We start from the raw sequence: 24,866 nt of genomic DNA on the forward strand, positions 1-24,866 counted from the left end.
GATGAAACCCTTGTCTCTACTAAAAATACAAAAAATTAGCTGGGCGTAGTGGTGGGAGCCTGTGATCCCAGCTACTCAGGAGGCTGAGGCAGGAGAATTGCTTGAACCCAGGAGGCAGAGGTTGCAGTGAGCTGAGATCGCGCCAGTGCGCTCCAGCCCAGGTGACAGAGCAAGACTCCATCTTAAAAAAAAAAAAAAATTATCAGTGTACAAGAACAAAGAGATAATTAAATTTTAGGAATGTTTTCTGCTTAGCAGATTAGAAGAACTGCAGAGGTGCGTAGGTAGTGGAGAAGTCAGCAGAAACAAAACAATTCTTGACATAGAACCCCAGGAAATCCCGGGAATTGGAGGCATCAGAAAATGGGAGGGGTGCTGGCTGCTTCTGAAAACAGGAGGGTTGGCTGCAAGTCTGCGTGAGACACAGCTAGATTTTCAAATGCCCTACCTAAATTGTACAGCAGGAATTTAGGCAGAATGCAGTGATGATGTTGGTGGATGATGTCGGGAGATGTGTTTGAAAGATATTTAATAGAGCCAAAATGATTAATTCTGGGACGAAGCTTCCAGAAGAAGGATCGGGCAGCAGTATTTGCTGTTCTGCAGCCTCTGCTGGTGATACCCAGGCAAACAGGGTCTGGAGTAGACCTTCAGCAAACTCTAACAGACCTGCAGCTGAGGGGCTTGTCTGTTAGAAGGAAAACTAAAAAACAGAAAGGAATAGCATCAACATCAACAAAAAAGACACCCACAAAAAAAAAGCCTACCAACCAAAAAAAGTCCAGGACCGGACAGATTCACAGCCAAATTCTACCAGAGGTACAAAGAGGAGCTGGTACCATTCCTTCTGAAACTATTCCAATCAATAGAAAAAGAGGGAATCCTCCCTAACTCATTTTATGAGGCCAGCATCATCCTGATACCAAAGCCTGGCAGAGACACAACCAAAAAAGAGAATTTTAGACCAATATCCTTGATGAACATCGATGTCTCTGGATGAATGAGTAATGAGTAACTTTTATTTTTTATTTTTTACCTTTGTATGTTTTACAAATTCTCTATAATGACCTGCATTGCAGTTGTATTGAAGGAAAATATTATTTTTAAATGAGATAATAAAAATATTTTAAAGTAATTTAGACCACAAATGGCAAAGGTCATTCTTACAAACGTAAAGACAAAATTATTGTGTTTTTTAGCATCTACTGCATGTTTTTAAAATGTTGGTAATTTTAGAAACACAAGCTTGAATGAAAAAGCAAATTCCAGGAGACTGTATACAGAACAATACCATTTTTATAAGACGCAGTAGCAAGCAGAACTAAACAATATGTGATCTGGTGATATGTATAAAGTGATCGAAGATTTTGTTGTTGTTATTGTATACAAGACATGATGAACACAAAACTTTTTATTGTGATTATTTTATATATATTTGATGTCAACTGTAAGACCAGCCACTGTAAAATACATCTTTTTTATCTTCCTAGTGCTTTGCACATAGTGTGAATAATACTTATTTTAAAAATGAATTTACTGACAGTAATAACATTTATTAGTAATGATTATTATATGTATAAACTGTCTACACTTTTTAGCCTAGTCTCTCTTATAGCTCTTTATATGTATTTATGAAACTGCTGTAAAACATTAACAGATGTTACATTTGCCTTCTAAGTTCTCTGCCAGCAGTGTCCTGTGCCATGTTCCTTCTAGGTTCTGGCAGCGTGAGGACAGGACACATGGAGAGAGACCCTTTAAACCTCCTTCCAAGGAAGTCAGTTCTCCCTGGTCCAGAGATTGCAAAGTGTAATTATTTTTCAGGAGAAAAATACTATTTGTAAGCATCATTCCTACCTGTATCCCAAAAGACTGAGTTCATTGATTTATTGAGCTTTTAACAAATATACTGTGCCCATATTCTTTCCTAAATGTATATTTTACAATTTAGGTCTGCGTTTCTTGGTTCGTCTCTGCACAGATCTTGGATTAAAAGATGCTCAGGAATATGCCAGAAAACTGAAGAGGTTGGAAAAAATGAAAGAAATAAGGGAACAGGTATCTCATATGGGCCCAAAACTGCTGTTTGTTAATTTTTAGAATGTCAGCCTTCTATAGCTCAAATATGTGATGTTAGGAGCTTCTATAAGAAAACAGAGTTGAAATTTTTTTCTGTTCTGACATAATAGGAGGAATAACTAAAACTCTAGTTTGAGGATAAAATTCTGGCAAAAGTGGATTCCCAGGGAGAGGACGTGCAATAGATTTCAAATTATCTTAGTGGATAGCTATTAACAGACAAATAATTATAATTTTCCACAACATGAAATAGCTTACAGGTTAATTTGAAGACATAATTTTAATTGGAAAGTCCTGTGGACCATGAGAGACAGTTACTTCACTGCAACAATGGAATCTGTGAGTGTGTGCTTTAACAAGTTTTCTAGGTGATTTTTATTGTCACCAAAGTTTGAGAAGCACTCAGGCTTTATGCTCCTGAAGGGTTACCTTGATCAAATACCAACTCAGGATATAGAAGCTAATTTAAGCGGTGAAAAAGTAGACATAAAATATATCAGGCAGTGGATTTTCTTAAATTGTTTTAAAATGGAAAAAGATTTGTATAAACTTAAGAGAGGAAGATAAACCAATTCAGGTTTATGTGGGTCAGGGTAATTTCTCTTGCTGAGCCCCTAACTCCTGTTTTAAAATGTTAAAACTAGAAGTTTTATCTAAAATGATTTTTCAGAGAAATTAGTCCTCTTTCTGGAACTATTATGGAAAGGAAGACTGTTCTCTTTTTTATGCTTGGGAGATCCACATTTCTGGGTAAGAAGAAAACTTTGTACATTGTACATTGTACATTCATTAGTGCCAGCAAGAAGCAATTGTGGCACTGGGTTGTTGGCCAAGCAAGACAGACTCACTCTCAGCCCTCCATTCCTGAACACTGCGAGCCCCATAGTGGTGGGGACCAGCCCCTGGAAACTGCAAGCCATGTAGCAGTGCTGTTTTTTAAAAGATGTTTTGCTTTTTTGCTTCACTGAACATGAAAAACATTAGCAGACAGACAAACAGGTCTGTCAAAGCAATAGTGTATGTTTGGAATACAGCAAAATGGGAAGAGCAGGGCTTGAGGAATGAATATTTTAAATATGAAAAAGGAAGAGAAAAACAGCCAAAACACCAAAGACAGTTGGAGAATAAAGGTAAACTATTAAGAAGAAAAAGAAAATAAATAATAGAGGCCGGGCACAGTGGCTCACACCTGTAATCCCAGCACTTTGGGAGGCCAAGGTGGGCGGATCAAGAGGTCAGGAGATCGAGACGATCCTGGCTAACATGCTGAAACTCCGTCTCTACTAAAAATACAAGCTCTCCCTCCCCCTCCCCCTCCCCCTCCCCCTCCCCCTCCCCCTCCCCCCTCCCCTTTCTTCGGTCTCCCTCTCCTTCTTTTTTCGGTCTCCCGCTGTTATCGAAGCTGGACTGTACTGCCATGATCTCGGCTCACTGCAACCTCCCTGCCTCGGGCTCCTGTGACTCTCCTGCCTCAGCCTGCCGAGTGCCTGGGATTGCAGGCGCGCGCCGCCACGCCTGAATGGTTTTTGTATTTTTGGTGGAGACGGGGTTTCACCGTGTTGACCGGGCTGGTCTCCAGCTCCTGGCCTTGAGTGATCTGCCTGCCTCAGCCTCCCGAGGTGCTGGGATTGCAGACGGAGTCTCGCTAACTCAATGCTCAATGGTGCTCAGGCTGGAGTGCAGTGGTGTGATCTCGGCTCGCTGCAACCTCCACCTACCAGCCTCCTGCCTTGGCCTCTTAAAGTGCTAAGATTACAGCCTCTGCCCCGCCGCCACCCCGTCTAGGAAGTGAGGAGCATCTCTGCCTGGCCGCCCATCGTCTGGGATGTGAGGAGCCCCTCTGCCCGGCCGCCCTATCTGGGAAGTGAGGAGCGCCTCTGCCCGGCCGCCCATTGTCTGGGATGTGAGGAGCCCCTCTGCCCGGCTGCCACCCCGTCTGGGAGGAAGTGAGGAGCGCCTCTGCCCGGCTGCCCCGTCTGGGAGATGAGGAGCACCTCTGCCCGGCCGCCCCGTCTGGGAGGTGAGGAGCGCCTCTGCCTGGCCGCCACCCCGTCTGGGAGGAAGTGAGGAGCGCCTCTGCCCGGTTGCCCCATCTGGGAAGTGAGGAGCGCCTCTGCCTGGCCGCCACCCCGTCTGGGAAGTGAGGAGCGCCTCTGCCCGGCTGCCGCCCCATATGGGAAGTGAGGAGCGCCTCTGCCCAGCCGCCCCTTCTGGGAGGTGAGGAGCGCCTCTGCCCAGCCGCCCCGTCTGGGAGGTGAGGAGCGCCTCTGCCTGGCCGCCCACTCTGGGAGGTGAGGAGCGCCTCTGCCTGGCCACTCCGTCTGGGAAGGGAGGAGCGCCTCTGCCCGGCCACCCCGTCTGGGAGGTGAGGAGCGCCTCTGCCCGGCCGCCACCCCGTCTGGGAGGAAGTGAGGAGCACCTCTGCCCGGCCGCCCCGTCTGGGAAGTGAGGAGCGCCTCTGCCCGGCTGCCACCCCGTATGGGAAGTGAGGAGCGCCTCTGCCCGGCCACCCCGTCTGGGAAGTGAGGAGCGCCTCTGCCTGGCCGCCACCCCGTCTGGGAGGAAGTGAGGAGCGCCTCTGCCCGGCCGCCACCCCGTATGAGAAGTGAGAAGCGTCTCTGCCCGGCCGCCCCGTCTGGGAGGTGAGGAGTGCCTCTGCCCGGCTGCCACCCCGTCTGGGAGGAAGTGAGGAGCACCTATGCCTGGCTGCCCCATCTGGGAGATGAGGAGCACCTCTGCCCGGCCGCCCCGTCTGGGAGGTGAGGAGTGCCTCTGCCTGGCCGCCACCCCGTCTGGGAGGAAGTGAGGAGCGCCTCTGCCCAGCTGCCCCATCTGGGAAGTGAGGAGCACCTCTGCCCGGCCGCCACCCCATATGGGAAGTGAGGAGCGCCTCTGCCTGACCACTCCGTCTGGGAGGTAAGGAGCGCCTCTGCCCGGCCATCACCCCGTCTGGGAGGAAGTGAGGAGCACCTCTGCATGGCTGCCCCGTTTGGGAGATGAGGAGCACCTCTGCCCGGCCGCCCCGTCTGGGAGGTGAGGAGCGCCTCTGCCTGGCCGCCACCCCGTCTGGGAGGAAGTGAGGAGCGCCTCTGCCCGGCTGCCCCATCTGGGAAGTGAGGAGCGCCTCTGCCCGGCCGCCACCCCATATGGGAAGTGAGGAGCGCCTCTGCCTGGCCACTCCGTCTGGGAGGTGAGGAGCGCCTCTGCCCGGCCGCCCCGTCTGGGAGATGAGGAGCACCTCTGCCCGGCCGCCCCGTCTGGGAGGTGAGGAGTGCCTCTGCCCGGCTGTCACCCCGTCTGGGAGGAAGTGAGGAGCACCTCTGCCCGGCTGCCCCGTCTGGGAGATGAGGAGCACCTCTGCCCGGCCGCCCCGTCTGGGAGGTGAGGAGTGCCTCTGCCCGGCCGCCACCCCGTCTGGGAGGAAGTGAGGAGCACCTCTGCCCGGCCGCCCCCTCTGGGAAGTGAGGAGTGCCTCTGCCTGGCCGCCACCCCGTCTGGGAGGAAGTGAGGAGCGCCTCTGCCTGGCCGCCCCATCTAGGAAGGGAGGAGCGCCTCTGCCCAGCCGCCACACCGTCTGGGAAGTGAGGAGCGCCTCTGCCTGGCCACCCCGTCTAGGAGGTGAGGAGTGCCTCTGCCCGGCTGCCCAGTCTGGGAAGTGAGGAGCGCCTCTGCCCGGCTGCCCAGTCTGGGAAGTGAGGAGCGCCTCTGCCCGGCCGCCCTGTCTGGGAGATGAGGAGCGCCTCTGCCTGGCCGCCACCCCGTCTGGGAGGAAGTGAGGAGCGCCTCTGCCCGGGCGGCCCCGTCTTGGAAGTGAGGAGCGCCTCTGCCCGGGCGGCCCCGTCTGGGAAGCGAGGAGCACCTCTGCCCGGCCGCCCTGTCTGGGAGGTGAGGAGCGCCTCTGCCCGGCCGCCCTGTCTGGGAGGTGTACCCAACAGCTCCGAAGAGACAGCGACCATCGGGAGCGGGCCATGAGGTCGATGGCGGTTTTGTTGAAAGGAAGGGGGGGGAAGTGTGGGGAAAGGAAGGAGAGATCAGATTGTTGCTGTATCTGTGTAGAAAGAGGTGGGCATAGGAGACTCCATTTTGTTCTGACTAGGAGAAATTCTTCTGCCTTGGGATGCTGTTGATCTATGGCCTTGCCCCCAGCCCCGTGCTCTCTGAAACATGTGCTATGTCAACTCAGGGTTAAATGGATTAAGGGCGGTGCAAGATGTGCTTTGTTAAACAGATGCTTGAAGGCAGCATGCTCTTTAAGAGTCATCACCACTCCCTAATCTCAAGTACCCAGGGGCACAAACACTGCAGAAGGCCGCAGGGTCCTCTGCCTAGGAAAACCAGAGACCTTTGTTCATGTGTGTATCTCCTGACCTTCTCTCCACTATTATCCTATGACCCTCCCATATCCCCCTCTCCCAGAAACACCCAAGAATGATCAATAAATACTTCATAAATTAAAAAATAATAATAATAAAATAAAAATAAAAATAAAAATACAAAAAATTAGCCAGGCGTGGTGGTGGGCGCCTGTAGTCCCAGCTACTCGGGAGGCTGAGGCAGGAGAATGGCGTGAACCTGGGAGGCGGAGCTTGCAGTGAGCTGAGATCGTGCCACTGCACTCCAGCCTGGGCAACAGAGCGAGACTCCATCTCAAAAAAAAAAAAGGAGGACAAAATACAGAATATTTTCATTGCTAAAGATAAAAATATATTCAATTTTTAAATCAAATTTCTAAATTTTCAGACTATTCAAATAGAGAAATGCTGTTTCAATATTTGCCAGTTTTCCCCCAAAGTATTCAGGAAACAATGCCAAGAAATGCTTTCTTTTGGCCAGATTGACAAAATAGCATGTGACATTCAAAATTAATATATCATTGGTACATATACCCAAATTTCCAGTTATTACCAAAATACAATGAAAATAAACGTATGGTCGAGTTGTGCAGAAACCCTTTTGGTTATATTTCTTAAAAGGAGAGAGATCCAGTATTAAGATCCCATATTTAGCTTTAAAATTAACCAAACTAAAAAATGCAATCTAAAAAAATTTTATATGTGTAATAATGGCTATAAGAATGTCTTGTACAATTTATATATTATTGACAAAAGTCAACACAACTACTGAACAGAATATATCCTTAGTACAAAACTGGTGGTGATTTGCGTGTTGATTACATTTTCTAGGGTAAGATCACCAGTCATTTCTTTAAGGCCATTGATTTCAGATACTCTCATGCATTGCCCTGTGTTAGCCTGTCTGTTGATTCGCTCAGAAAACATTGATTATGATCTGCCATGCATATGGAGGACACAGTGAGGCACAAGAGTTGGCCCTGGTGCCTGAGGCACTCGAGGCAGAGCTGTGGGACTGAGAGGGGAGGGTCTTCGCTCCGAGAGGAGGTACTCAGAGGCAGTTCTCAGAGGGGCTTGTGTTTTGGAGTGGGCATGATTGGACACTTGGAGTTTGGGGTGGAGAGAAAAAAACGTGGGCAGAGGTCTGAGGACAGAAAGTTAAGGCCATGTTTATGGGTCCTTTGGAATTGAAGCCACTAAGGAATGTTTTTAATTTTGTTTTCTCTTGAATTTACAGTCAGCCAATAGTCTTAAGAACCCTTAACTACGTAACAAGTAACTGCTCCTTGTTCCATAGGACAGAAACCCAATTCTTAGGAAGTAAAAGCGTAGTAAGGTGGACAGAACCCCGTACTTTTTTCCTGACATGACCGTTGGTCGACCGTGTGATCTGGAATGGATGTTTACCTTTCTGGACTTCATTCTTATCAGCTGTAAAATGAGGATAGTGTTCTAGCTTTGAACTTCTCAAACTATCTGTGGTGAAATTATTTTTTGCTAGTCTGTCACTGACGTTACTAGAAAAATGATCCTGCACTTGGATGTCAGCAGGGTCTGACATCCAGCAACATTTTGATGCTGTGCAAGTTTGTAAACACTTGCCTTCTGTTCATCTCATTGAGGACAGGTGGCAGTTTGTGGGCCATCAGTGGCTTCCAGACCCCACTCTGGGTGGCCCGTCCTGGATGACCCATAGGACCCACCAGCTCATAATGGTTCTTCCAGTCCCCAGAAGAGTAACATGTGAGTTTATGGTCACAGATTCACAATAAAGAGTAGGATTAAAGGGAAAAAATGTTTATTTTCTCTCTTCCAGCATTTATTCACTTAATTTGTTCAGTTATTTTATTTGTGGCTACTTTGCTCCTCTATTCTGTGCCTTCTCTCATTTTTTTTCCAAAGTGGGAATGACATAATATTTTTTCCAGATTAGGAATCCCATCTTTTTTCCATATTATGAAAACAATAAATGTTCTTTTAAAAATGCAGGAAAATTGCTTTTGTAAATAATTTTTAATCCAAATAAAAATGTATAAAGAAAAAAGTGAAAATCACCTATCCCACCACTTAGACATCACTGTTATCATTCCCCTTTCCCAGGCATTTTTACAAATACATACAAACATATATCAACACATATATTTTTAATGGGACTTTTTTTTAAAACAAAAATGAGATTTTTACAAAAAATACTGTTTTATAACCTCTCCCACCCACTTCGCAAAATAACATGGACCGCTTCCCATGTCAGTAAATACGGATTTCCATCACTTTGTCCTCCATATTTTGTTACATGGCTGTTTCCTGCACATCTTAGTGTTGATGTGATAAGAATAATTTATGTCAATCATTGTTTAAATGCTTCCTCTCTTATCTAACGTGAGGCCTTACCTCACATCCACTCCAAAGTGATAAGAATTTCTGTGAACTTTATGAAGTGTTAAAACTCTGGAAGGATGAGGGGAATAATTCTGAAAAGTGTGTCTCCTACTTGAGCCCTCATATACCATATGATGAGAATGTCGTCTTCACTATGTTTAACAAGTGTTTACTGTGCTCCTAAAATGTACCCATGCCTGTGCTAGATCTGAGGTGAGTTGCATGTCAGATGAGTCTGTGTGAGACAGGACCCTCGGGCCCCTGAGAGTGTGTGGTGTCATGGCAGGAATTCCCTGCCCAGTGTCCCTGAGGAGCAGCAGTGCCCACAGCCCAGGGTGTTCCCTGTGGAGTTGGGGAGCTTAAGCTGCAGGCCCTCATTTGCATTGCCTCTGTCTAATAAATTTTTATCTTTGCATTCATTTCATTTTCACAGCTTTTTTGTTTTGTTTTTGTTTTCTTCTTTGTATTTTTTTTTTTAGTAGAGACAGGGTTTCACCATGTTGGTCAGGCTGGTCTTGAACTCCTGACCTGGTGATCAGCCCACCTCAGCCTCCCAAAGTGCTGGGATTACAGGCGTGAGCCACCGTGCCCGGCCCATTTTCACAGTTTTATATCCTCTTCCTCAGAAAGTTTCCCCCAAACTGTATAAGCTTCTGGCCCCACACATTCTGGATCTGCCCCACTGTCACCATTCTTTATCCTTCCAGCCAAAGAACAATGTACTTTATCTATACTTGATCTTTATTTTCTCACTTCCCAGGTGCTCTTCAAATCAGTCTAACCTTGACTGCTTCCATTCACACAGCTAAAACTACCCTCACTAAGATTAATCACTTACATAGCAGTCAATATGATGGACACTCTAACTTTCCGTCTGCCTGACTTAGCAGCAGCTCTGTATATGTGGCGTTTGTGACACACCCCTCCTGGCTTCCTTCAGTTCCTTTGGACTGCACTGAGGCCACTTTACCTCCATCACAGTCTTAAAGGGCAAGGTCAGGGGCTGGGCCAGCCCTGGAATACCCGGTGGGGCATCACAGAGTCTATCCTGTTGCCTGGTGGGATTGCTGTCTGCAGCAGCTCTGTCTCTTGGGTGTTTACTTTGCATCTCCGAAGGAAGCACTTAGATCATGCCTGAAAACACTACTGAGCAGAGCTCTGTTGTGTGAGTGGTATGAGAGATGTGCAGTTAACTGAATCTTGACAGTTGAGATTTTTTTTTTTCTTACATAATAGGCACATTCTTAGAGAATTCTTTGAACTTAGAACTTTATCAAACTAAGGTTTTGATAAATGTTTTGGTTTTACTTTTGAAGCTGCCTTCTCTGTAACTTGCACAAGAAATCCTTGCTACAGCTATTACAATGGTTAGTACACATGACTCCTTATGGTGGAGTTCACTGATTCTCAACTGCAAATAGGCATTCAGTTGGAAAATTACACCACATTCTCTGTGCACAGGAGGATGATGAAGGAGAAAGACAAACCGGTAGAGTGGGACCCTGAGCATAATGAGAGCACATGGAGCCAGCCCCGACCAGGGGACACCCAGGGGGTCTCCTGAGGAGATGAGGGAGGAGGAAATAGCTGAAAAGATGAGGGAGGGCAGGCAGACAGGGAGTAGCCGACCCATCCATGCAGGGTCCATGCCAGCTGGCATATCCAAGGAGATGCTGTTTTCCTTTTATTCTCTAAGCAGGCGGGACAGTCAGTTCCAAAAGTGATGAGGACAAAAAGTGGTGTCTGTGAGAAGTGAGATGGTCTGCATGGGGCACAGGGGAGGACCTAAGTGAGCAGTGGGGAGCCCTGAGGCTTGTCTGGTTTTTGTACTGATGGAACTGTTTCCCCAGCACAGTGTTCTGGGAGTAGGAGAGGAAAAAGGGAAGTCACTGAACCAACTGAGGCTTAGATTTGTCTTGATGATTGAAGCAGAAAGACAAGAAGAAGGCAAGGACCATAGTTCCAATGTGGCATCACAGCACGTGGTAGGCCTTGATTCTAGGCTGGACAGAAAGTAGGAATTTAAAGAGATTAAAAAGAGAAGAGTGATGAGAGCCAGAGGACTGGAAAATTCTAGATGAGTGCAGGGAACAGGTGTCAGGCAGTAAAGAGTGTAGTGATTATGGAAGTGCTTACTTACCTTCGCATATCTTGTTCTGAATCTCTGGTCACTTAAACAGGATGCAAGTTTTCACATGTGATTTTAAAAACTGTCAAGCTATGTGGACATTTGTCTTGATGAATTTATTTTCAGCATTTTTTTTTCAGCATTTTTTTTTTTTTTTTTTGAGACAGAGTCCCTCTCTCTATCACCCAGGCTGGCGTACAGTGGTGTGATCTCGGCTCACTGCAACCCCCACCTCCCAGGTTCAAGCGATTCTTCTGCCTCAGCCTCCAGAGTAGCTGAGATTACAGGCGCTTGCCACCACACCCGGCTAATTTTTGTATTTTTAGTAGAGACGGGGTTTTGCCATGTTGACCAGGCTGGTCTTGAACTCCTGACCTCAGGTAATCCACCCACCTCGGCCTCCCAAAGTGCTGGGATTATAGGCGTGAGCCACCACACCCAGCCTATTTTCAGCATTTAGAGGTTTTTTTGGTATGCTGGAGATGATCCATCTGTGGATGGATGAAAATCAAGTTTTGAAATAAAGTCAGATTATGGATGTTTAAATTCTTACTTTGCTACGTCTTTTTAAGATTTTCTTTCATCTGTGAAGGCAAGGAGAAAGTTGATATTTCAAGGGAAGTGCTTTTCCTTTTAATGGAAAAAAAATTGGATATGTTTACGTAACATTTGGAAGTCCTGAGTTTTAAGAGAGTATTTCATCTTACAGAAATGAGTTGAATTATTGAAAAGAATTTATTTCTTCCTAGCAAACCACAGACAATAACTTTATCCATGACCTGATAATTTATAAATATTTGGGAAGTTGTCAGGGTTAAGGAGTTAAATACTTTGTGCTTTGAATTAAATATGAAATTATATTTATATTTTATGTTTATATTATTGAAGATCTAAATAAAATATCCACCCATGTTAAGTTTAATTCAATTATAAATATAAAAAGCCATCTGTCTCTGTTCACTGATCATCCTATAGCTGTGTAAATGAACCATTATACATATGAAAAGTTGATAGTGTGACTTGAGGCAGATTCAATGTTAATACAAAAATTCTAATACTTAGGCAAAACAGAACCATAAAATGTAGAAAGAAACCTAACAATGCCACAGTGTGGAGATACTTCTTAGGCTTTGAAGGCGGGTCTGTATCTAAGAAAGTAGACTGTTGGACAGATCTTAGGTCTTTTGTGAGGTTTTAATCATACTTTTATTTTATAAATTGAATTTCAAAACTCAGCTTACCTTTTTTTTTTTTTTTTTTTTTTACCCTCAAATAGTTCAGGTCCAACCATTGTATATGAGGACTAATGGCAAGAAATGGCCCTTTTGTAGATTCTCTTCCCCTCCTCACCCATCCCTCCCTTAAACTAAAGATCATGTTTAAGCCCTGAACGTTCACATCAAGAAAATACTGTTTGGTTTTGAGTTGTTTGTGTAAGCCAAGGTTACGCTGCACTTTTGAATTAAAGTGCTATCCGAGTTTTCTCAAGAGCCTTAGAGGGGAAGGCTTGAACCCTCCACTTCCAAAACAACTCAGGCTTTTTTTTTTTCCTATAGAATCAACTCTCAGGTATGATGGGTTAGTCCTAAGGGTAATGTAGTAATGTTAATTTTAAAATCCACCTTTATCTATATTCAACTTTGAAGGAATATCACTTATTCTTTTAAACTTGTCTTCTCATTGCTCTAGCGCATAAAGTCAGGCAGAGATGGCAGTGGGGGCTCCCGTGGCAAAAGAGAAGGAAGTGCTAGCAGTGGTAAGTGTTTTCTCTTTCCCTGAAAAACTTGGTTTCCACATTTCTAGTATATGGGCTTCTAGAAACATCTCGCAATAATCTGAAGTGCTCTTATGTGTCTGTCGGTTTGTTTTATACACAGTAAAACCTCACATTAATTAATTTGGTAAGCAGTCAGTCTGATATGTAAATGAGTATTTGTAAATGCTAGCAGATTTTCTTAAATAACCATGCTTGTTTTTGCTAATTGATTAATAAACAAGTTTTTCATTTATTAATCTCTCAGGTTGGACAGATTATCATAGATGGGCGTACTTATGCGGTTTTGCTGTGTTACATTTTTAAAATTTCCATTTGAAGGAAGTACCATGAGAAGCAGGATGGTCTTACAGAATGCTGACAGCCCTAAATCTTTAGTCTGACTTTTAGTGTAGAATTAGTGACAATCTAGGAATTAGGAGACATAGTGTGAGTCCCAGTCTTGATCGTGATAATGTATATATGTCTTTGGACCCACCACATAAATGCTATAGGCTTTTGGTGATTTCTGAAGTTCTTTGCATCTCTAAAATTCTTTTACTCCTTGTGACATCATTACATAATAAGACATTTTATTGAGTTTTCCATCCCTTCTTCCCATCAACAATCTACCTTCTTTCTCTACTTCAGGCAGGCAGTGTAAGTTAAACTTAGTACAAATTTGGTGATTTTAAAGAAGCTAATTTTAAAAATAAATGTCGAATTGGGGTCTATAAATATACCTACATTCTCTCCTATCCATGCTCAGCACTCTCATGCATATATGACCCAGCTCCATGTAACTATCCAGCTGCATTCTGTCATATCTGTTTGTGATGTAGGAGTCAGGACTAAGACAAATGTAGCTCTTAGTTAGGCAGGCCTTTCATCCATTCACAGTGTTTATTGGATGCATACTGTGTGCCAAACACTGTACTAAGAGCCAAGGACATGGGAACAAATAAGACGTGGTCCCCACGCTCAAAGAAGTTAGAATCTAGTTGGAAAGACACACAGCTTCTAACGGTGCTGTGGATGCTGCCATGGTAGAGAAATGTACATGAGTTTTCAAACTTTCCTAGGGATAGAAACTGCAGTTGGGACGAAGATTCCTTGAATTCAGAGCTGTGCTTTGAAATTCAAGGAGTCTTCGTCCCAATTGCAGTCAAATTCAATTTATAACTTAGTAGGTAGTTACAGGCATCAGTGGCATCGGGTTCTAGCCAGGCCACTTGATTCCCCAAGAGTCAGTCCAGCGTCTCCAGCTAAACCTCATGGTGCTGGCCTGTTTATCTTCAGGAGCCATTACCCAGAGCTGGAGAAATCAGTAAAAGCAGCATTGAGCCCAAGCCTCAAGAGTACCAAAAGCAGTCTGTCACATCAAAGAGTAGCCACTTCCACCTCTTCAGCCACCATGGTCCTGATGGATACTCCTGTCTCCTTGCTCTTCCCTAGCCCCAGATATCTCACACACTCCACTTTAATGGATCCTCGTGACTATCTGGGGTTGGATTTAGTCAGAGAGATCTGGCCCAGCAGTTCTTAAGCCAGAGGCAGCCATAAGCCCACAGCTCCTTACCCCAAACCCCTGGGGCCAGGTGTGTTGTGGAATTCAGAACCTTTTGGAGTTTAGAAAGCAAGATGTATTAGCCATGTATCACATACTACCCAAGGAGAGCACCTCAGACATATTAATTCAGTGAAACATGCATATTCACACCAAGGATAAATAAAGACTATAAATAGCCTCAAATCAAGTCAAGTTCTATACCCAAGAAGTTTATATATTGCCACCTGAAAAGTTGGCTTTCAGAGCTCTTTGGAATTTGGAATTGTGGATGAGGGATCATGGGTGTGTACCAAAAATGTTCTTAATAGCCAAGAAGTCCACAGACTAGGCATTATGCAACAGTCAAAAGCAACTCTAGACAGCTCCCCAGACCAGCACAGTGCTGCTTGTTCATCCTTGCTCCTAGGAAGCAGGAAGTACGTGATATCAGCTCTCTTGGAAATAACTGTCCCTTTAAGGAGTAATTGTCTTGAGTAACCCCTAAGGAAGTGTTAAGTATTAAAATTCTAGGGCCAGATTCACCATCCCCTAAGGATTCTGCATTTCTCTCTGAAAATCTTAAGTTCAGAATAACCAGCCAGTTCCTTCTAAACATCAACAACCTTATGTTAAGTTCTCTGACCCTTCCCTGGTAATTCGTAAGTTTATAAAATCTCTCCCCTTAACTTAAGCCTTAGTTTCTCAGATGTCATCACTTTGAAAATCTGCCTCAGAAACATCAGGACCTTCTAATGGGATGTGATAGCATACCCGAAAAACTGCTGAATGGTGTGGTGCTTCCCTAGAGCCCAGGGAACAGTGTCCAGGGTCCCACCCCCGAGAAAGTAACCCCAGGAAGACTGACAGCTGCCTCTCGGAAACAGATTGATCAGTGTGCCTCAGGCCACCAGAGGTTCAGATCCTTTGACATGAATTGCCCAGCCTCCCTGGTGACCTTTCCCATAGCCCTCTTTCAGTCATGCTGGCATCAGAGCACAGAGAGGGCTTCACCCGGCCAGGGACCTCCTCCACGGTCAGGGAAGAAGGGACTGACAATGAAGACAGGTAGGGCCACCCCAGATCTGATACCTGTTTGCACGAAAAGAGAGGCCTTCCTCTTGAAGAGTCCCCTTCTGGTCCTGGCCTCCCACTTCTGCTTTTTCTTTTTTAATCCATTTTCCTTTCTTTCTTCCAGTCCAACACAAATAGTCAGTTCTAGTGCACAAATAAGCTTTATTCTCACGAGAGACTTTTGGCATACACAGAGAGAACTCTGTACTCTCGAGGCATTTTACAAGCAGGGTTGTGTGTTACTAGGTTCTTCTGGCACAAATTTAAAGCACTCATCAGTCCCTTCCTAGGGTGCTTTCCCCCATCATTTACCTTTTCGTTCCTTATTTTCTGACATCTCGAGTTATGCATCATCCCAGACTTTTTCATTTCATCCTGGAGCCTAGTTTGAATGCTGCTTTCTGTGGCTGAGCTGGTTCCACACTGACACTTCTGCAGGAATCGTGTTTTCTGTCGCCCTTCTCCAGTTCTCAGCACAGGCCACACTCCAAGGCTGGCCCTGGCTGTGAAGTCAGAATGAACCCAGGCTGTGAGGCTTCTCTCCCTTTCTCCTTCCTTTTGATTTCAAAGTCTTGATAGTTAACAGTATTTATGTTCTCTGCAGATAAACTGATGAGGGGAATAACTATATTCTGCCCGTTGTTTTGGTTGAATTTTGTTAAAGGTTGAGAAATTGACAGAACACATCTGCTTCTCATGTGTAGCTGTCCTCAAGACACAAGAATTCCTTCTTGCATGGCATTTTCTATTTTTGCATGATAGTGGCATTTTGTGACATATTTTGAGTATGGTGTTATTAAGCTTTCATTTTTAAAGTGCTTTTTGGTTTGCCTTGTGATTTTTAATGGCTTTCTGCAGTTTTTAGTTTGATTTCTATGTCTTGGATATAAACTTTTCCAATGAAAATGTATCAGTTTTAGACTGAAAATAATTTTATAATGAAAATCAGGATAAGATTCAGTGAACAGAAATTCACTTTATGGTATCTTTTATAAAGCATATTGTAAACATATTTTATTTTAAAAAACTGAAGTTTTTTATATATATATATAAAAATTTATTTTTTTTTTTTGAGACAGAGTCTCGCTGGAGTACAGTGGCGCGATCTCTGCTCACTGCAAGCTCCACCTCCTGGGTTCACACCATTCTTCTGCCTTAGCCTCCCAAGTAGCTGGGACTACAGGCTCCCACCACCACGCTCGGCTAATTTTTGGTATTTTTAGTAGGGACAGGGTTTCACCATGTTAGCCAGGATGGTCTCGATCTCCTGACCTCATGATCCGCCCGCCTTGGCCTCCCAAAGTGCTGGGATTACAGACGTGAGCCACCACACCCGGCCAGTTATATTTTAATATTCTAGTCCAAGGTTGAGCATGGCTAATTAACACCTTTCCACAGTTTTGCTGGGGCTTGATGGTGTCACAAGCAGAGAATGAACAAGTCATGCTCAGTGCCTACCAGGGAGGACGAGACAAGGAACGTACGCTCTGAGGAGGTGCATAGGCCTAAATGTAGAGGACAGGCCGACACAACTCAGCCAATTACAGGAGGAATTGCTGGTCATCTATATGGGGGAGGGAGTCTTGAGAGGCCGGGGGGTGGGTGCTGTCACTTCTCTAAGGATCATGCCTGTCAGCCTCAGTCCCAACTTGCATGTCCCTTCACCCCATAAATCTAGACCATAGTTTTGCAGGATACCCGAGTATCCAGCCCACTTTGTATACGGTATGTATCACAAAGGAATCTTGATGAATAATAAGTATTAGAAGATAGTGAACAGCACCAGAGCACCAAAGTAGTCTCAGTGTTACAGTTCCAGAAAAAGTTTGCCTATGCCAGTATACCCAGCTGGTGTAATCTGCCAATGTGTCCCCTGTGTTCTGATACAGTAATTCTGAGTAGTTTGGGGTGTGCAGACTTTTTCTGTAAAGAGCCAGATAGTAAATAGTTTAGGCTTGCAGGCCAAGTCTCATCTACCGAGAATATTCCACTCTGCTGTTGTGTATTGAAAGCAGCTGTACACAGTGTATAAGTGAATAAATGTGATAGTGTTCTATAAAACTTAATTCTTGGACACTGAAGTTAGAATGTTATATAAGTTTTGTATGTCACAAAATATTATTATTGTTTGCTTTTCTTCCTAACCATTTTAAAATGTACAAATCATTAGCTTGCTGGATAGACAAAAACAGGGTGGGCCAGATTTGGCCCACACACTGTAGTTTGCTAATCCCTGCTCTAAGCCAAAATCTCCATGAATATTTTTGGTAATGACAGGTGGGGCCTGGGAATTATCCTTTTGATCAAAGCACTGCTTGAAGCCATTTCATCCTGGTGTACAACTGGAACAGTAAAAGTCTGTATCAGTGAACTTCTTCTCTTAAAACCACCTTAGTTGTTTACAACTCACCCACCTTACTATGTCAACACACATCACAGAGCATATGATGAGATTTTGTGTCTTCAACAGAACATGCTCCTTTCCTCTCGCCCTTTGCCTGTTGCCCTGAGTTTTCAGTCCTTGTCATAATCCCCATTCCTGGCATTCATTCAACATCCATGGACCCCCTTCCTGAACTCATCACATCTTATGTGAACAAGTTACTTAAATCTCTTTGTCACAGTTTCCTCATCAGTAAAATGAGAGTGAAGATAGGACCTTCCTGATAGGGTTGCTGAGAGGAGGAAATGGGCTCTTGTGGAAAGCTCTTAGAGAAACTCCTGATAAGGGCAAGCACGTGCAAGGGTGAGCATGGCTACTGTGACTCCTGCCTGACAAAGGGAGTGCATGGTCAGGGCCTGGAATACCAGTGTCCACTGCATTGCCAACGCCCATGTTCTCACCACTGCCAGTGTGTGACCTCTGAATGTGAGAGCCTCAGTTTCTCCCTAACACAAGAGGGTCATGTTTATCCATGCAGTGTAACCAAGTGTACCCGTCTCACTGTTGAGTTGAATTTTTTTTAAACAAGAATACTAGTGCTTATAAATAAAAATAAATGTTGGTTCTTGAGGTTACCAATTTGGAAAGCTGAATATTTACTTCAGTAATGCTGCTGTTAATCAAAACATTTGTGAAACTCCTTTTTTATAATTGCCTGCAGAGGCAAGTTACAAAAAGCACAGGAAATGTAATCCAAAACTTTTACAAAATATATATGCACATACATACATATATATGCATACACACATATATATGCATGCATATATCCTATCTGTAAAATATATACACATGTATTTTATATATATGTGTGTGCACATACATACAAACACACATTTTATGAGTTTTTACCCTCTTTCCCTTCCTACCTTTCTGCTGTTTTATCTACAGATAAACATTTCTCACGTTTTCTAGCCATAATAAGTACTCAGTAAATACCAACATTCTTTCAGCTTCACCTCTTATATCCTCTTTATATGCTAGGTATTAAGTATTTAAGTTTGCCACATAACAAATATATGATGTTACCTCCTTTGTTCTCTTCACTTAGTCCCTCCAGAGTCTCCCTCTCCTCACTTGAGTATTGCCTATACAGTAGCTATCAGCGTTCATTTTTACAATTTTAATATATTCCTGTTAGGTTTTGTTGGGTAATAATGTAATGGGATCAATAGAAGTAGGGGGTGAGGGTTGAAATCAAACTGAGAATCGCAGCCGTAGCAATGTAAGAATGAGCTGAAATTCTCAGAGTAAGGCTAGGTCCAAGCAATGGTCCTTGTAAAATTATCACAGTATTATGTCATCTGAGCTGATGAGGTCATTACTTTCTTGGACTGTGGGTTGGGAAAGTACTTTGGATCCCTAGCTGTGGTGCGCTGCCTCTTAACTTTGGAAAGGGACAGGAGCAAAGGAAGACTAGCTTCCTGGTAATAAGAGGATAGGCCATTTGCAAGTCAGATTACAGAGCACCTAGAAGTAAATTGGTCAGTAAAGGCCTCCTAAAGGTCCCAAAGGTATTGTCTGATGCTCTTCAGTGTTTCTAGATATAAACAAATACTTCCTCATACTTAAGGAGTGAGAATAGATCTTAATTATTGCATCTTAATAGAGGCTAAATTGAATATCATCTTCTTAAAAGTAGAAGAGAGAGACAGACCAAAAAAACTTTTACAAAGTGTCTAATGGGTAATGAAATCAATTTATAGCTCACCAAAAGAGAGTTATTTAAGAAGAGATTTGAAAAAGTAAGAACTACTATATTCATAACACATTCAAAGGAATGAGCAGAATTTTTTAGAAAGTTTCATTTTAGATAGTACTTTCAAAAAATAAGAAACTAATAGGGGCAATTGATAGACTTCCTAGCTTAAGGGAAGGGGAATGTTGAAAAATGATTACATACGTATTGATTAATTGGGCCTTGAAGACTGCAGAGGGCCGTTAGATTTTTCAACTAAGATAGTTTTGATAGCCCTAAAGAAAGCAGTCTCAGTGTACTGTTAGAGGCAAAAGTCAGATTCTAATGATTTAAGAAGTGAGTGAGTTGCAGGGAGGTAGAGAAGAGGATATAAACTATTCTCTCACACATGGTGGTAAAATATACAGCCTCACCAATAACTAAAACAATGCAAACTTGCCAAGACCAGCTCGGTTGTGGAGACCCTAACCCAGCGGTGCTAGAGGAATTAAAGACGCAGACACAGAAATAGAGTGCAGAGTGGGACCAGGGGGCTGACAGCCTTCAGAGCTGAGAGCCACAGAGTCTGACGCACATATTATTGACAGTAAGCCAGTGCTAAGCATTGCTTCTATAGATTATAGATTAGCTAAAAGCATTCCTTATGGGAAACAAAGCATTTTTAGTGAGGAGCAGAGAAACAGGCCCTGGCTGATTATCTGCAGCAAAAGCATGTTGTTAAGGCACAGGCTGCTCCTGCTATTGTTTGTGGCTTGAGCAGTTTTCCGCTCTGGGGGGCCAGGTTTTCCTTGCCCTGCTCCAGTAAACCAACAACTTCTAGTAGTGTGTGTGATAGCCACCACCAGCATGTCACATTGCTGCAGAAATCCTGTTTATGGCCAGTTTCTTTAAGGCCTGTTTATGACAGGCTTAGGGCTTGCTACCAGCATGTCTCCCTTTTCGTTTTTGCAAAGCGATAAAGGCAAAGGCAGCTTTGTCACGCTGGGCTACTTCTCGCAGGATTTGGGATCTGAATTGGCAGACTACACAAAGACAGACAACACAGATTAAAAGCACAATCATCATTGAAATCACAGAGCCTCAAAGTGTCTTGATACGTTTTAACGGGTTAATAGCTGCTAATCCATCTGCAGCTCCTTTAAGCACTTTCGTTCCTGGCATTAGCGTCAGATGTGCCTGAGAGGCTTGAAATACTTGTTTCTTCAGTTTTACAATATCTAAAGATAAATTTCCAGTATGACCCTTTAAATGTCTCCGAACTCTTTCCCACTCGTGCTGTGTTTCATTATACAGATGAGGAGTAATGCAAAAATCAGAAGTATTCCAATCACATTGTAACTGCATTCTGTATTTTAGACTAACTACTCGATCTCCTAGCCACATTACAGTTTGTCGGAGATCATTGATTTGATTAGCTAGTTTCTGGTCTATATTGGTTTGGGAATTCCACAGCGGAGTAGAATTTTTCTGCCAATTATTTACATAGTCTGCTGTTTGTACTATGGAATGCAAAGCAACTCCAGCTACCGTGGCAGTAGCTGTGACAGCAGTCAATCCCGTAATGATTAAAATAAAGTGGCAATTAAACGCCGAGAGTGCCTCAAAATCTATCGAAGAATTTCAGTAATAATATGCGCAGAAGGAGAGGCTTCCCAAGGACGGGAAAGCTTTACAGGTATCCATACGCCTTCTTGGGCTCTTACTACTAAAATAGAATGATCAGTATTATACAAGGAAGAATTCACACAAGAAAACAATCTACATTCTTGACAAGTCATATGATGATTAGGGAGATCAAGTTTTAAATCACCCACTACAAACAGGAAAGGCGGACAGACACAACTATGTATCCAGACTGAATTGTTGTGAGCCAATTCTAACATGTAATTAGGATTATGTTGGGTTGGCTTAGTATATTTTCCTTCCCAAATCTTTATCTTTTTCAGTGCCATTAATATTTTCCATAACTCTTTATGTTTAGCTCTTACATCAGGTCATATCATTTGGGGTTGAGGTACCACTATACCACCATATGCCCAAATAATAGGAACTCTTGCTGTACTTCTTATCGTGTCCACCATCTGATTATTTTGTTTACATGCAGGGTGACCATTACCTACAGATTGAGAGGTGAGCCTCATAAATGCCCCTTTAGGGGACCAATCAATAATGACTCCATATGAATCATTACACAACACCTCTGCCTGCCTTGCAACACAATCTTCCCAAGCAAATACCTTCATTTTTGCTGACCACGTCCAATCCACTTTACAGATGGGTTTTTGAGGGCGGTAAACTTCAGTTACAGGAGCATAATAATCGTGATAAATACTAAGACCAGAAAGCATATGTAATTGTGTCATGGAGATGTTACTTTCAGGCACTATCGCCAGCCAGGATTGATGACTGGGAGGTAAACACCCATTGGCTTTTCCCAAACAAATAAGTAAATGCTCAAATCCCAACAAGATATTCATAATTGTTTCTTCCTCTTGGGGCTTAGACGGGCCGCTATCATCTATAGAACTAGGCATCTAAAAACTATCATTAGTGTATACCTCCACTGGGGGTTCTAACCATGTTACTGGCTGTAGAAGTGGTGGAAAAGGAATATATGCCCAATAAATATAATTGTCTTTTGTTTCAGCAGTCACTGGGGAAATACGCATGGCAATGGTGAGCACAGCCATCATAGCCACCATTAGATTACTTATTGTAACTGGTTGTCCCGCCTTCTTCAGATTTTCTTCCACCATCTGTGTCAACTTCTTGATCTGGCCCCAGTGGGGTGGCTGTGCCCGACGAGTGTTGCTCGCCAGGACTTGTGTCTTCCTTATTGTCAGTCTCAACATGGCTGCAACCGGGGGGTCCTCGGGTTCCTCCCAAAATCTCTTCCTTGGCATCTGGCTCATGATAAGGTTTCAGGTGTCTTGATTGTATCCAAATCGGCTGCTGGTTTTGGCCTGGAGAAACACAAGCATAACCTCTACCCCATGTTATTATTTTACCTATTTCCCAACTTTTTATTATCAAATCTCTCCACCAAACCAGTTGTTCCGCTTCTGTCTTTGCAGCTGGTTTCGGTAGATGCTGTTCAGCTGCTGATAGCATCTGGCCTTTAGTTGGGCTCAAAAAATTTAAAGTCAGTAATGCTAGATTCAGTTGCATGTGTGGAGTCGTATAATCACTGTCCCTGTTTCCCGCCTTCTGCTTTTGCAATTGTCATTTTAGGGAGAGATTCATTCGTTCCACAATGGCTTGTCCTTGTGAATTATATGGAATGCCACTAATGTGTTTAATATTCCATATAGAGAAAAATGTAGCTAGAGCTTGGCTAGTATAGCCTGGGACATTGTCCGTTTTAACAGAAGCTGGAATGCCCATGACCATGAAGCATTGCAGAAGATGCCATTTAATACAGGTAGAAGATTCTCCTGTTTGACAGGTAGCCCAAACAAAGTGAGAAAAATGTATCTACACAGTACATGCACATAAGCTAGTCTCCTAAACGAGGGAACATGGGTGACATCCATTTGCCAAAGAGAATTAGGTTCCAGTCCTCGAGGATTAACTCCTCCTGTAAAAGATGAGGAATGCACCATTTGACAAGTTGGGCATCACTGGATAATAGCTTTAGCTTCTTTCCAGGTAATGCTGTATCTGCGTTTGAGACCAGAGGCATTAACATGGGTAAATTGTGAAAGCGTCTAGCATTAGATATTTCAGTAGCAACTAGGCAATCAGCCATTTGATTCCCTGGAGTCAAAGGTCCTGGAAGAGTTGTATGAGCTCCAATATGAGTAATGTGAAAAGAGTGCATTCTGTTCCTAACTGCAGTTTGTAATTGGGTAAATAAAGTCATCAGTTGTTCATCTGTGTGGAATTGTAGCTGAGAATTTTCAACTAACTGTGTGGAATGAACCACGTATTAAGAATCAGCAATTACATTGACAGGCATCTCAAAAGCAGTCAGTACCTCAATTACAGCTACACGCTCCGCTTTTTCAGCTGAAGTATAGGGCATCTGGAAAACTTTACTTTTTGAATAAAAAGTTTTACCATTACTAGATCCATCTGTAAAAACATTTTCAGCACCTACAGTTGGTTTAGATTTAGTTATCCCAGGGAGAATCCAATTAGTTAATTTTAAAAATGGAAATAATTTTGTTTTCAGAAAGTGATTATCAAGAACACCTACGAAACCAGCTAAATGGGTTTGCCAAGACTATTTATAAAGTCCTGTTGTGTTTTTGTTTTTGTAAGAGGGACAATACTTTTTCCAGGGTTATATGCATGCAATTTAACAATTTGGGTTCTCCCATTTCCTACCAGAGTAGCAATTTGATCCAAATAAGGAATTAGAGTCTGTGAATTAGTACGTGGAAGAAAAAGCCATTCTGCCAAGTCCTGCTCTTGAACAATAACACCAGTAGGTGAATGCTGTGTCGGAAAAATCAGCAAGTCTAAAGTCTTTGTTGGATCTATTCTATTTATTTGAGTTTTATGCACTTGCTTCTCAATCAGCTGTAACTCTGCCTCAGCTTCCTTTGTTAATTGACGAGGGCTGGTGAGACTAGGATCTCCTCTAAGAATAGAAAATAGATTACTCATGGCATAGGTAGGAATGCCTAGAGCAGGTCGTATCCAATTAATGTCCCCTGGTAATGTTTGAAAGTCATTCAGTGTTTTCAGTTGATCCCTACGTATGGTTACTTTCTGTGGCACTACCGTAGTGACATTTACTAAGGTCCCCAAGTAGGAGTAAGGAGGAGTAGTCTGAATTTTGTCAGGACCTATAATTAAACCGGCTCGAGAAATCGAGTTTCGTAAGTGATCATAACATTGGAGTAATATTTCCCGAGTCGGGGCAGCACAAAGAATGTCATCTATATAATGAATAATGTAACACTGTGAAAATTTTTTACAAGTAGGTTCAATTGCTTGTCCTATATAAGTCTGACAAATTGTTGGACTGCTTAACATGCCTTGTGGGAGCACTTTCCAGTGAAAACGCTTAGCAGGCTGCAAGTTGTTTACCGCAGGAATTGTAAATGCAAACCGTTCACAGTCTTGCTCAGCTAAGGGGATAGTAAAGAAACAGTTTTTTAAATCTATGACTATTAAAGGCCAATTTTTAGGAATCATAGTAGGAGAAGGCAATCCTGGCTGCAGTGCCCTCATAAATTGTATAACTGAATTAATGGCTCTAAGATCTGTCAACATTCTCCATTTACCTGATTTTTTCTTAATAACAAAGACTGGAGAATTCCAGGGAGAAAATGTTGGAGCTGTGTGTCCTTTTTCTAATTATTCAGTAACTAAGTCCTCTGAAGCCTCCAGTTTCTCTTGACTCAGCGGCCACTGCTCTATCCAAATTGGCTTACCTGTTAACCATTTTAAAGGTATAGGTTCTGGA

At 43.5% G+C, this 24,866-nt stretch overlaps 2 protein-coding genes across 41 annotated transcripts in view; one reads left to right on the top strand and one right to left on the bottom strand.

The window, feature by feature from the left end:
* The window catches only part of IFT88 (intraflagellar transport 88), a 133,856-nt gene that overhangs the window by 100,605 nt on the left and 8,385 nt on the right, over window positions 1-24,866 (top strand). For 18 of the 37 annotated variants that reach the window (XM_054447248.2, XM_054447257.2, XM_063650582.1 and 15 more), the window contains 2 exons: window positions 1,952-2,058; window positions 12,628-12,694. In XM_054447248.2, coding sequence (XP_054303223.2) covers window positions 1,952-2,058; window positions 12,628-12,694 — 174 coding nt within the window. Of the gene's footprint in view, window positions 1-1,716; window positions 1,841-1,951; window positions 2,059-12,627; window positions 12,695-24,866 lie in introns of all 37 variants that reach the window. The other 19 variants (XM_063650569.1, XM_063650574.1, XM_063650571.1 and 16 more) reach the window with 4 other exon arrangements.
* EEF1AKMT1 (EEF1A lysine methyltransferase 1) overlaps window positions 1-24,866 on the bottom strand; it is a 208,275-nt gene that overhangs the window by 81,338 nt on the left and 102,071 nt on the right. The window lies entirely within an intron of this gene.

The sequence above is a fragment of the Pongo pygmaeus genome, chromosome 14 (genome assembly GCF_028885625.2).
Source record: "Pongo pygmaeus isolate AG05252 chromosome 14, NHGRI_mPonPyg2-v2.0_pri, whole genome shotgun sequence".
Taxonomy (NCBI): domain Eukaryota; kingdom Metazoa; phylum Chordata; class Mammalia; order Primates; family Hominidae; genus Pongo; species Pongo pygmaeus.